The sequence below is a fragment of the Canis aureus genome, chromosome 13, assembly GCF_053574225.1.
Source record: "Canis aureus isolate CA01 chromosome 13, VMU_Caureus_v.1.0, whole genome shotgun sequence".
In the NCBI taxonomy this organism is placed as follows: Eukaryota; Metazoa; Chordata; class Mammalia; order Carnivora; family Canidae; genus Canis; species Canis aureus.
Window position 1 is genome coordinate 7,396,044 of NC_135623.1, and position 14,238 is coordinate 7,410,281.

The 14,238-nt window shown below is 36.8% G+C and overlaps 1 protein-coding gene across 1 annotated transcript in view; it reads right to left on the reverse strand.

Annotated features, from left to right (window-relative positions):
* Nucleotides 1-14,238, reverse strand: part of CCDC30 (coiled-coil domain containing 30) — a 124,996-nt gene that overhangs the window by 74,734 nt on the left and 36,024 nt on the right. Inside the window, exons 7-8 of the mRNA XM_077844461.1 lie at nt 9,203-9,318; nt 6,701-6,799 (exon numbers count right to left, since the gene is read on the reverse strand). Of these exons, the coding sequence (XP_077700587.1) occupies nt 6,701-6,799; nt 9,203-9,318 (215 nt within the window). The remainder of the gene's footprint in view (nt 1-6,700; nt 6,800-9,202; nt 9,319-14,238) is intronic.

Here is a 14,238-nt window from a genome sequence, read left to right on the forward strand (position 1 = left end):
TACCCAAAATGATCTACAGATTCAGGGTAATCTTTATCAAAATCCCAATGACATTTTTTTGCAGAAATAGAAAAACCCATCCTAAAATTCATACGGAATCTCAAGGGATGCTGAATAGCTAAAACTATCTTGGAAAAGAAGAACAAAGCTTCAGAACTCATACTTCCTGATTTTAAAATTTACTGTGAAGTCACAGTAGTCAAAACAGTGTGGTACAGGCATAAACACAGACATACAGATCAATGGAATAGAATACGGAGCCCAAAAATAAGCCTTCATGTATATGGTCAAATAATTTTTGACAAGTGTGTCAAGAACATTCAATGGGAAAAGGCTAGTCTTTTCAACAAATGATGCTTGAATAACTGGAAATCTATATGCAAAGGAATAAGTTGTATCTTAACAGCGTATATAAAGATTAATTCAAAATGGATCAAAGATTTAAATGTAAGACCTAAAACTATAAAACTCATAGGAGAAAAGATGGGAAAAGCTTTACAACATTGAATTTGGCAATGATTTCTTGGATATGACATCAAAGGTACAGACAATAAGAGAAAAAATAGACAAACTGGACTTCATGAAACTTAGAACTTTTTTTGTTCATCAACACAGTGAAAAGTAAACCTATGGAATAGAAAAATATTTGCAAGTTATAAAACCAATAAGGGATTGATGTAATCAGAATATGTAAAGAGCTCCAAAAACTCAACAACATAAAAACAACCTGATTTAAAAATAGGCAAAAGACTTGAATAGATATTTCTCCAGTGATGACATATGAAAGGTCAATAAGCACATCAAATGATGTTTAACATCTTTCATTATTAGGTAAATGAATCTCAAACCACAGTGAGAAACCACCCTGCATTCATTTGGAAAGCTAGCACCAGAAACAGAAAATAGCAAGTGCTGCTGCTGATGATATAGAGAAAGGGGAATCCTTGTGCACTGTCAGTGAGAATGTAAAATAGTGCAGTCACTGTGGAAAATGGTATGGTGGTTCCTCAACAAAATGAAAGAGAACTACCATATGATCCAGCAGTTCCACATCTATATATATACCCAAAAGAATTGAAAGCAGGGACTTGAACAGATACTTACACACTCACGTTCATAGCAGTGCTATCCACAATAGCCAAATGGTTGAAGCAACCCAAGTATCCCTTGATGGATAAATGGATAAACAGGATGTGGAATATACAATGGAATATTATTCAGCCTAAATAGGAGGGAAATTCTGATCTATGCTGCAACATGAATGATACTTGAAGACATTATCCTAATTGAAATGTGAGTCCCAAAAGGATAAATAGTGTATGATTCCCTTTATGTGAGGTACCTATAGTAGTCAAAACCATAGAGACAGAAGTAGGATGGTGGTTGCCAGGGGTTGGGGGAAGGACAGAAAGGGGACTTACTGCTTAATGAATATACAGTTTCAGTTTTACAAGATGAAGGGAGTTTTGGAGGTGGATGTTAGTAATGGCTGCACAACAATGTGAACATGCTTACTATCACTGAACTGTACACTTAGAAACACGAGGGGCACCTGGGCACCTCAGTGGGCTGAGCCTCTGACTCTTGATTTCCGCTCAGATCATGATCTTGGGATTGTGAGATTGAGCCCTGCAGCGGGCTCCCTGCTCAGCGCAGATTCTGTTTCTCTCTCCCTCCTTCTCCCCCCTTTCCCCCACCTGCCACTCATGCTCTCTCCCTCATATAAATAAATAAATCTTAAAAAAAATAGTTGACATGATAAATTTTCTGTTATGTGTATTTTGCCAAGGTAAAAAGAATTTTTTTTAAAGTAAAGACTTTTATGGACAAACAAAACCAGAAAGTTTATCACTAGTAGACTTACTCTAGAAGAAATGTTGAAACATGTTCTTTAGGCTAAAGAAGTATGATTGGTACCAGACAGAAAGTTGGATTTATGCAAAGTAATGATGAGCTCTAGAAACGGTCAATATGTGGTTAAATATGAAGACTTTTGCTTTTCCTTTTTTTTTTAAAGACCTATTTTTATTTATTTATTTATAATAGACATAGAGAGAGAGAGAGAGAGGCAGAGACACAGGCAGAGGGAGAAACAGGCTCCATGCTGGGAGCCTGACGCGGGACTCAATCCCGGGACTCCAGGATTGTGCCCTGGGCCAAAGGCAGGCGCGAAACCGCTGAGCCACCCAGGGATCCCCTGCTTTTCCTTTAAAAGGTAATAGGCTAAAACAAGAATAATAACAGTGTACTACAGGGCTTAGAACAGCAAGTGTTGTTCCTTTTTATTAACAGTTCATCCAATTTATTTCCTTCCTCTTGCATTTTACCATAATCATCGAGGTTAAACCACACCTTACACATTTTGTTTGTAAATCACCATAGTTAGGCATCCAAGTCTGTCACTTATAGGTTCTACTTTCCACCCAATGGTAAAACATAATTCAACCACATTCTCCTACCTTATAACAAGTATCACCTCTTCTCCAAACAGCATGTTGCTCATTGCTCTCTGAGGCCTCAGCAGAAGCACCTTTGATGTGCATATTTATAGCAACATTCTGGACATGGCAATCTATGTGTTGTCTGAGATGACAAAGCCTTCCCTGAAGCTCTCACTTCCTGAGCTCCCATCAGAATAACCTTTAAATCCATATTATACCAACATTCCCTTCAAGGCAGTTTTGCTTTTTCTATCTAGCACCTCAAAATTATTCTAGCCTCTATATATAATACAATTATGAAGCCCATTCTACAGTTTTAGGTATTTGTTATAGAAGTGCCTCACTTTCTGGTACCAAAATGTCAACGAGTTTCCTAGGGCTGCTATAACAAAGCACCACACATAAGGTGGCTTAAAACAACAGAAATGTATTCCTCATAGCTCTGGAGGCTAGAACTCTGAAACCAAGCTGTCAGCAGAGTCATGTTCCCTTTGAGACGCTGGGAAGAATCTTTCCTTGCCTCTCCTAGCTTCTGGCGGTGGCCGTTGATCCTTGGCATTTCTTGGCTTGCAGCTGCATCACTCCAACCTCTGCCTCTGTCATCATATGGCACTCCCTGAGCATCTCTGTCTTGAAACAGCATTTCCTCTTCTTATAGGTACACCAGTCATATTGGAGTAGGACCCATTCTAATGACCTCATCTTAACTCGATTGCATCTCCAAAGACCCTGTTTCCAAATGAGGTCATATTCACAGGTACTAGGGGTTAGGATTTTAACACACTTTGGGGGAGGCACAATCCAGTGTATGAAAGAGACTCATTAATAGAATACATAAAGAATTCTTGAAATAAAAAGACAAATTAGTCCATTAAAAGTTGGCAAAAGATATGAATAGACATTTTCTATAGAAGATGCACAAATGCTCAATAAGCATAAGAAAAGATGCTCAATATCACTCAGGAAATGAAATTAAAATTACATTAAGATACTAATTCACACCCACTAGGATGGCTATAATAAAAAAGACAGAAACTGGAATTCTCATATACTGCTGATGGGAATGTTATATGGGGCAGCTGCCTTGGAAAACAGCCTGGCAATTTCAAAAGGTTAAACATAGAATTAACATAGGACCTAGCGGGATCCCTGGGTGGCGCAGCGGTTTGGCGCCTGCCTTTGGCCCAGGGCGTGATCCTAGAGACCCGGGATCGAGTCCCACATCGGGCTCCTGGTGCATGAAGCCTGCTTCTCCCTCTGCCTCTCTCTCTCTGTGACTATCATAAATAAATAAAAATTATTAAAAAAAACATAGGACCTAGCAATGTGGGACATGTGGGACCACTCCTACATACATACTCAAGAGAAATGAAAACATGTCCACACAAAAAATTTGTATGTGTGTATTCATAGCAGCATTATTCATAATGGCCACAAAATGGAAACTACCAAATGTCCATCAACTGGTGAATAGACAAACAAAATGTGATATATCCATGCAATACTATTCAGCCATAAAAAGAAAGTACTGATTCATGCTAAAATTTGCTTGAATCTCGACAAGATTATGCTAAGTGAAAGAAGCCAGATGCAGAAGACCACATACTGTATGATTCCATTTGTATGAAATGTACTGGATAGGCGAATTCTTAGAGACAAAAAGTAAATTAGTAGTTGGCAAGAGGCTGGCTGGAGGCTAAGGGAATGGAGAATGTAATGGGTTTGGGGTTTCTTTAGGGGAGTTGAAAATGTTCTGAAATTAGATAATGGTGATAATTGTGTGACTTTGTGAACATGCTAAAAACCACTGAACCATATACCTTTATGGTATGTAAATTATACTTCAATTCTTTCTAAAGAATAAATGTAATTACATACAGGTAAGACCTGTGTGCTGAAAACTACAAAACATTGCTGAGACAAATTAAAGACCCAAATAAACAGAAAGATGTAGACCATGTTAACACATCAGCAGATCCAATATTGTTAAAATAAAAATTCTCCCTCACTTGATCTGAAGATTCAGTGAAATCCCAATCAAAATCCTAGCAGGCATTTTTGTCAAAATTGACAGGCTGATTCTCAGTTGGTTAAGCATCTGCCTTCAGCTTAGGTCATGATCCCAGGGTCCTCAGATTGAGCCCCATGTCAGGCTCCCTGCAGAGCAGGGAGTTTGCTTCTCCTTCTCCCTCTGCCCCTCCTCTCTTTTCTCTCCTTTCTCTCTCTCTCTCTTTCTCTCTTTCTCTCAATAAGTCAATAATATCTTTTTAAAAAATGTATATGAAAATGCAGTGGACCTAGAACAGTCCAGACATCTTTGAAAAAGAAAAATAAAGTTGGAAAGGTTTCCTTTCTGATTTCAAGACTGCATGGTATTATCCTATGAACAAATATGTAGATTAGTGGAACAGAATAGAGTCTAGAAATTGAGCTGCATAACTAATTTTGGATAAAGGTGCCAAAAACTTTAAATAAGGAAATAATTCTCTTTCCAATAAATTGTCCCAGAATAACTGGATATACATTTGGAAATGAATGAACCTCAAACCTTACATCACACTATTACAAAAATTCTCTCTGATGGATCATAAACCTAAATGTAGGAGCTCAAACTATAAAACCTTTAGAAGAAGAGAGAGGACAAATATTTGTGTCCTTGATGTAGCCAAAGATTTCTCAGATGGCTTTTCTGTCCATAATAAAACTTTGATAAATTTCTATCAAAATTTTAAAACAACTATTCTTCATAAAACACTTTTAAAAATGAAAAGCAAAACTCTGGGAAACGAACTAGGGGTGGTAGAAGGGGAGGAGGGCGGGGGGTGGGAGTGAATGGGTGACGGGCACTGGGGGTTATTCGGTATGTTAGTAAATTGAACACCAATAAAAAATAAATTAAAAAAACATTAAAATATATATATATAAAAAAAATGAAAAGCAAGTCATTTTCACTGAGAAAAATATTTAAAATACATATATCTAATGAAGGCCTGATTCCAATCTATATAAAGAATTCCTGCAACTTAATATTCATATAATTCAATTAATGAACAAAATATTTGAACAGAAATCTCATAAAACAAAATATACTAACAGCCAATGGGCACATCAAAACCTACTCATTGTCATTAGACACTCTCAAAAGTCAAATTAAAACCACAGTGAGGGGCTCCTGTGTGGCTGAGTTGGTTAAGTGCCCAACTCTTGACTTCAGCTTAGGCTATGATCTCAGGGTCATGAGATCAAGCCCCATATTGGGCTCTGCTGAATGTGGAGCTGACTTAAGATTCTCTCTCTCTTTGAGCATCCGACTCTTGATTTCAGCTCAGGTCATGATCTTAGGGTCAGGAGATGGATCCCCTTGTCCAGCTCCATGTTCAGTGCAGAATCTGCTTCAGATTCTCCCTCTGGCTCCCTGCCCCTTTGCCCCTCTCCCCATTTGCGCTCTTTCTCTCTCTCTCTACTCTCTCCACTATTCTCTCCCACCTTCTCTGCTTTTCTTCCCTTCCTTCCTACAAAACTGCACTGCTTCTATGCAAGAGGGTTTTGGAAGACAAGGAATAATACTAGTTCCTTGAGTCAGAGCCAAAAAATCCTGTAGCTGCAGTTTCCATGATACCTAAGAGGTCTGGGCTATATGGCTCAAGGAGCTACAATAAAAACAAGCTCAGCAACAAGGGATGTCACTCATCTTGGGTATGGAAGAGGAAAGCCCCCCCAAAGCAGTCTAGTCCCTTGCCCTGAATGTTTGACACAACCCTATCTAAACCACACTGGGTCCCACTTCATTCCAGCTTGCGTTTGATCACTTTGCCCACCACTTCAGAGGCTGATCATGCTGAAAAGATGAGACATGGTGCACAGCATCTAAGCCCTTCTGGTTCTTCACCATAGTTTATTTCTTTCAGTGTGACTCCAACTACCCACTACCCCACCATTGTTGATTCTATAAATCAACTTCATTTTGATTATTAAAAATGCTGAAATTGGTTGTATCTTTGTAAGATTCCTTTTTTTTTCCTTTAAAAAAGAAAATAGTCCATTACATTCTTCATATAAATTTTCCCTGTGAGGAAGATTTTAACAGAAACACATCCTCTGCTCCCCAATTTCTTCCTCCATTCTAATTGGCCAAGCAATAAAGAAAGACAGACAGCAAGAGGAGAGTAGCAAATGATCAGTACAATCACACTGGTGTATTTTAGAAAAATGCGACTTGCTTCAAAATTCAAAATCAGAATGAATAGACTTTACAATACCTGTTCTCTCTGTTTGGTGTCCACAGTTTTCCCAGGGGAGTGGTTTCCAAGTTGCTTATTCTCTTGAGATTCATGAATCTCTCCTTTAAGTTTTTCAACCTCAAATACAAAAGCATTTTGAATATGAGAATATGGGGTTTGGGGAGGTGGTCTGCTTTGTTTTTAAAAGATACAAGGAATACTGAATACATCCCTTATGAAAACATTTCAAACTATACACATAGGTATAGAGAATAAAAATTGAAAATTTCTTTCACATAATCTTACCCCACAATCCCATTTCCCTTTCCAGAAGTAACACTGTTCAGAATTTACCCTTCTTGAGTTTTATCATGTATGTATATATATGTATGTGCATGTATTAAGTATATTTTAAGTATTATTATAATAACTTATTATATAGCTTATATTACTTATAATATACTTAATATGTACATATATGTATTAAATACGTAAATGCACAAAGACTAAGACAACTTGAACAGTTGTTCATTCTTTTTATGATGGTGTTTTAAAAATGAAAAAAAAAAACAAATAATACAAAATCTACCATGCTGACCATTTTTAAGTGCACAGTTCAGTACTATTAAGTACCTTCTAATTATTATGCAACCATCACCACCATAAATCTCCAAAATTCTTTTCATCTTGCAAGACTGAAATTCTATGCCCATTGAAGAACTCCCTATCCTGTCCTCTCCCCGCAGTCCCAAACAACCAATCTACTTTCTGTCTGTATGATTTTGACTACTCTAAGTACCTCACATAAGGGGAATCATACACTATTTTTCCTTTTGTGACTTACATTTCAATTAACATAATGTCTTCAAATCTTATCCATGTTGTAGCATAGAATAGAATTTCCTTCCTATTGGGTTGCCTGGGTGGCTCCACAGTTGAGCATCTGCCTTTGGCTTAGGGCGTGCGTGATCCTGGAGTCCTGGGGTCAAGTCCCACATCAGGTTCCCTGAATGGAGCCTGCTTCTCCCTCTGCCTATGTCTCTGCCTCTCTCTCTGTGTCTCTCATGAATAAATAAATACAATATTTTTAAAAAAAGAATTTCCTTCCTATTTAAGGCTGAATAATATTCTATTGTATATTCCACATTCTATTTATCTATTTATCCAACAAGGGATACTTGAATTGCTTCAAACTTTTGGCTGTCATGGATAACACTGCTATGAACATGAGTGTGCAAGTATCTGTTCAAGTCCCTGCTTTCAATTCTTTGGGTATATACTCAAAAGCAGAATTGCTCAATTAAATGGTAATTCTACATTTACTTTTTAAAGAAAATGCCATGATGGTTCCTATAGTGACTGCAGCATAATTTTTCATTCTCAACAACAATGCACATGGGTTCCAATTTCTCCATATTACCATCAACTTGTCAATTGCCATATTACTTGTCATTTTCTATTGTTTTGATAAGAGCCATCCTAATGGGTACTTTTTTTTTTATAAATTTATTTTTTTATTGGTGTTCAATTTGCCAACATATAGAATAACACCCAGTGCTCATCCCATCAAGTGCCCCCCTCAGTACCCGTCACCCAGTCACCCCCATCCCCTGCCACCTCCCCTTCCACCACCCTTAGTTCGTTTCCTAATGAGTACTTTTATCCATTCTTGCAACAAGTATATTGTGAGCACTTAGTATATGCCAGGTGTTGTGTGAGACACTAGAGATATAACTGTAAAATGAAAATAAACTAAAATCGGGGGCAACTGGGTGGCTCAGTTGGTTAAGCATTTGCCTTTGGATCAGGTCATGATCCCAAGGTCCTGGGATCGAGCCCCACATGGGGCTCCCTACTGAATAGGGAGTCTGTTTCACCCTCTCCTCCCTGCTTGTGCTTTTTGTTGCTATCTCTGTCTCTCTCTCAAATAAAATCTTTTTAAAAACTCATTAAAAAATGTTTTTAAGATTTTTTTATTTATTCAGAGAGAGAAGCAGAGACACAGGCAGAGGGAGAAGCAGGTTCCATACAGGAATCCCAATGCAGGACTCGATCCTGAGACTCCAGGATCACGCCCTGGGCCAAAGGCAGGCACTAAACCGCTGAGCCACCCAGGCACCCCAAAACCCACTAAAATTGAAGAGACATATATCCAGAACTTGGAAGTACACATTAAAAATCAATAGAGGATGAAAAAGAAATAATTAAAAAATGTGACACAACTCAAACTTATCCAATAAAATAGAGAAATAATTTCTATTTGGTAAATTAAGTATAAACTATTACCTAAATCCTTATTAAAAAGAAAAGATCCTAAACTGACATAATAGCATTAACATTACTGTTTAGCATGGGTAGTTAAAATGTATAAAACATAAATACTGATAGACTGCATCTAGGTCAGAGTATGGCATCTATCTGGGATATGATAGGCACCAGGATTGGTCCTCAGTAATCATATGTATACAGTGCTCTAGCTGCTGATTGTTATTATAAACACATTTAAATAAATTCTAAGAAAAATTACATTGAACAACTTACCACTTCTCCAAGCATTTTCTTTTCTGAGTCAAGTGATCGAACCCGATTTCTTAAAGCCAGAATTTCCTCATCTAGTCTCTGATTATGTTCCTTTGCTTTCTGTAGGTCAACTGAATCTAAAATAGAACAGAACACAGTTGGTTCGACTGGATCAAAGTTTTGATTTGAGGTACTAACTTTAAAACTAAGGAAGTACTATTTCCTGGCTTCTTGTCAGTCCTACCATGTTTCTGCATATGTGGATCTCTGCACAGGAGAGCTGCTATGCTCTCAAGTCCAGCCCTAGAATATTCTAACAACCTATTGAAACAGAAAAGAACTTTTTTATTTCTCACACTAGACTAATGAGCTGGATTTTTTTGAGAATAGGATTTCCAGCAACAGAGGTTCTTTAGGGAATTGTACTTTTAAAGCCGTGGAGCCTACCTCCTAAAAGTTAAACAATCGAGAAAATCAACTTCCTATCTTGCTTGTGGTCCTCTCTTACATATCACATATTACTCCTAGACTCTTCTCTTCTACTTAGCAACAGTAAGGCCCCACAGATGACAAGTGATGAGCCACGAGCCGTGGACAGCCAGATTTTCCTAGCTAAATCAAGTTCATGCATCAAAATCATCTTTCTGCCTCCACCACAGCCCATAAAATGGTAGTTCCCTCTGAGTTTAGCACCTCATGTTAAGACCTGCTCTTTCCAGCTTTCATCAGTTTCAATATTGCAAACTTGCTGCCTGAGACTTTCCTAAATTTGTAGCTGTTTCTTTGAGCCACTTCCACTCATATTTCTTATTTTTCTTCTGTTGCCTTAAATTCTCTTTTGTTTTCCTTCTTCATCACTTGTTTTGTATTAATTATTCTTCATGTTCTTTCTTTATTTTTAGTTTTCCTCTTCCCATCTACTTTTCTCCCTTAGTATTTTTTTAATTTGAAAAATTCTGAAAACGTACCAAAAAGGGGGAAAAATTATTCACAATCCCACCCTATCTATGTGTGAGTGGGTGTGGATTTAGAGTGAGAGAGACAGGCAGAGGCAAAGACAGAGACATTTGGTTTTTGGCCTGTGCAATATTTAAAGATTTAAACAATGCTACATAATCTGTCTGCAAATTCACCACTTGTGAACATGTCATGGATGTCTTTACAGCACAATCCTTATAAAGCCATTTTCCATTTCTCATTTGGAACTATTTTTAGATTAGTTTTACTGGATTTTGCTTTTCCTACAAATGGAATCTTAATATATGTATTTTTCATGTCAGGCTTCTTTTGCTCAATATATATTTTGGCGATGCCATCTGTCATATCGATAATTTGTTTCTCTCTACTCTTTAGTCCATCTTATTCATATACCACTTATTAACTATAAATCTTCATCCAGTCTCTCATTTTGTTCTGTACAATGCACCATTGTCCAAATGTGTCATCATGTGTGTCACTTTTCCCCTACTGAAGAAGATTCAGGTGCATTGCTGATGCTTTACTCTTATAAATAATTCTAAAATCATTATCCTTGTTCATCAATCTTTAGGCACTTATGAAATTATTTCCAAAAAACAAATTCCCAGAAATGGGGAAAGCTGGATCAGAGGATATGTGCATTTAGAAAATTTAATAGATATTGCCAAATCACTCCTTAAAAAGATTGCACAAAGTTACATTCTGCCCATTTCTCCACACTGAATGTTACCAGAATTTTAATTTTCATAAATCTTAAAAATGCAGTTGAATAATGGCTTGTTTTAAAAGTTTATTTATTTATTTGAGAGAGAGAAAGAGAGAGAGAGAGAGAGAGAATGGACCAGAGGGGGAAGGAAGAGAAACCCAAGCAGACTCCACACTAAGTACGGAGCCTGACTCAGGGCTCAGTCTTTTTTTTTTTTTTTTTTTTTTAGGGCTCAGTCTTATGACACTGAGATCAGGCCTGAGCCGAACCCAAGAGTTGGACACTTAACCAACTCCACCACCCAGGCATCCCAAATAATGGCTTGTTTTTAAATGCAATATGTTTTGCTGATCACAAATGAATATAGGCTTTTTGTTTAAAAGTAAAACTGTACAGTTATCTTCAAGTGAATATTCTCATCTAACCCTTACTCAAAGGGTTAGATGACCCAAAATAATATTAATACTTAGTAAATATTCATCAAAATATTTTATATGCATATACAGACAAGGGTTGTATTAAAAGTATTTATCAACTGCTAAAGTATGGGTCCTCACCTATAAGAACGTAGCTCTGGAGTAGAGTTCTAGAGAACTGCCAAGTATTATCCCTTTAATGCCTGGGAAGACAAGGGGTTGGAAGGACTCAGATAGTTGAGGTAGATGGTAGACAGCTGAAAGACTCAGGGTAGCAGCTATTTACAACTTATACAAAATTATTCCAGTGTCTTCACTGTCATACATTAATGTGTACCACTTCATAGCCGTCCTATGGGCATACACACAGACACACACATCCAAAAAATAAAAACTAAAATAACATTATACTACATATATTACTCTACAGCTTGCTTTTTTTAACTTGATAATATATCATAGACATCTATTCATGTCTGTGCACATAGATCTACATCCTTCTTATTCATAGACGCACAGTCATTTAGTTAGCCAATCCACTGTGGATAAACACAACTTAATTTTGCTACCCCAAAAGTTTTCCTTTCTCTCTGTACTTTTACAAGTTCTTCTATAGTCATTAGTGATAGTGTAGTATTTTTGTCTGGTTTTGATATCAGGGTAATGCTGACCACTTAAAAGCTGGAAAGTATTCTGGAAGACTTTATGTAAAATCGATATCATTTATCCTTAAAAATTTTCTCAGAAAAAAAATTTTTCTTAGACATCTGAGCCTAGAGTTTTCTTCATGGGAAGATTTTTATTTACAAATTTATTTCCTTTGGCAGATTTCTTCTTCTTTTTTTTTTCTTTTAAGATTTAATTATTTATTTGAGAGAGAGAAGGAGGGCAAGAACAAGCAGGAGAAGAGGGAGAAGCAGATTCCTCACCAAGCAGAGAGCCCACATGGGGCTCAATCCCAGGACTCTGGGATCATGACCCTAGCCAAAGATAGATGCTTAAGGACTGAGCTACCCAGGCAGCCCGGCAGATTTCTTCTTGAGTGAGGATTGGCAGTTTGTCTTTGAAGAAATGTGCACAAGTCATATGGATCCTCAAATTTATTGGCATAAAGTTGTTCAAAATATTCTCTTATTATCTTTTTGGTCTGTAGAAATGTTCTTCCTGTCATTTCTTATATTGGTGATTTGTTGTCTTCTCTTTTTTTTTTTTTTCATGATCAATCAAGTTAGAAATTTATCAGTGTTATTGATCCCTCCAAATAACCACATTTGGTTCCATAATTTACTCTCTTGTGGTTCTGTCTTTAATTGTATTGACTTCAAGTCTTATTTTTAATACTTCTTTCATTGCACTTGATGTGGATTTAATTTGGTCTTCTTATTCTGGGTTTTTAAGGTGAAAGTGTAGATCACTTTGAGTCCTTTCTTGATTTCTGGTATAAGCATTAAATGATATAAATTCCCATCTAAGTACTGTTTTAGTTACTTTTACCAAATATTGATATGCTTTTTTTTTTTCATTTTCATTCAAGTTAATTCATGGAAAATATTTTCTAATATCCCTTGTAATTTTTTCTTTGATCACATGGCAATTTAAAATATCTTGTTTGGTTTCCAAATATTTGGAGATTGTCTAAACATACTTCTGTTATTGATTCTTAGTTCAATTCCATTATGGTCAGAGAACACAATTTGTGTGATTGTAGTTCTTCCACAGAAAGTTGTTTGATGGCTCAGTATGGCCTTTCCTTGAGAATGTTCCATGTGTACTTGAAAAGTATGTGTAATCTGATGGACTTTCTATAATTATTAATTTGGTCATGTTGGTTGGTACTATCCTTAAGTCTTTATCTTTACTGATTTTGTTTTCTTATTTTTTTTCAGTTACTAAGAAAGTAGTGTTCATTTTATAATTGCATTGATATATTTTTGAAAAGGAGGGTTAGCAACTCTAATCACCAATTATAATGTGTGGATTTTTTCCCCTCACACATCCAGGCAATTCTTGGACAGTAGCCAGGTATCCTATAATTCAACTCAATTGTGGCATTATCTAGCTGGAGACAGCATCAGATTCTACAGGTTAAGAGCTCAGTTCCACAAGAATGCCCACCACTTCAGATACCAAAGACAAATCCATGTTGTTACCTGTGCTTCTGACTGACCGGTTATAAATCAGAGGTTGCAAATCATCTTAGTTCAAATGATTTGGTAGAGGGGCTCACAGAATTTAGGGAAACATTTTATCCACTAGATTTCTGGTTTGTTATAAAGGGATATAACTCAAGAATAATCTAATGGAAGAGATGCATAGGGAAAGACGTGAGGAGCTTCCATATCCTCTCTGGGCACACCACTCTCCCCAAATCTCCATGTGGTCACCAACTCAGAAGCTCTCCAGACCCTGTCCTTTGGGATTTTTACAAAGGCTTCATTCATTCATAGGCATGATTGATGAAGTCATTGGCCATTAGTACTGAACTCAATCTCTACCGGCTGTCCCCTTCCAGCCTTGGTAACCTAGGGGCTTTCCAAAAGCCCTCCTTAAGATAATAAAAGACATTTTTTATCACTCCCATTGCAGGAAATTTCAAGGGTTTTTGAAGCTTGGTGCCAGAAACAGGGCCAAAGACCAAATATATATTTCTTATTATAAATCACAATATCACTGGGGAAACCTAGTTTTAGAATTATTTAAAACAAGTAAAGGATTTTAATTATTTTTGTAGTTGCTACCATTATAACACTCAAAGTTCATTGTATTATTTATATCTGGTAGCATTTTTACATAGTTCAGCTAGGGTCAGATTAATTCACCAGGGATTCCAAGCCTATTGGCTTCCCAGTGAGCAAGTATGTATGAAGTATTGCTAAATTCATCATAATGTGTCTTGATCTCAGTAGTAAAATATGTGCTATTTCTGTTGACCACAGGTTTTAGAGTTAGATATATTT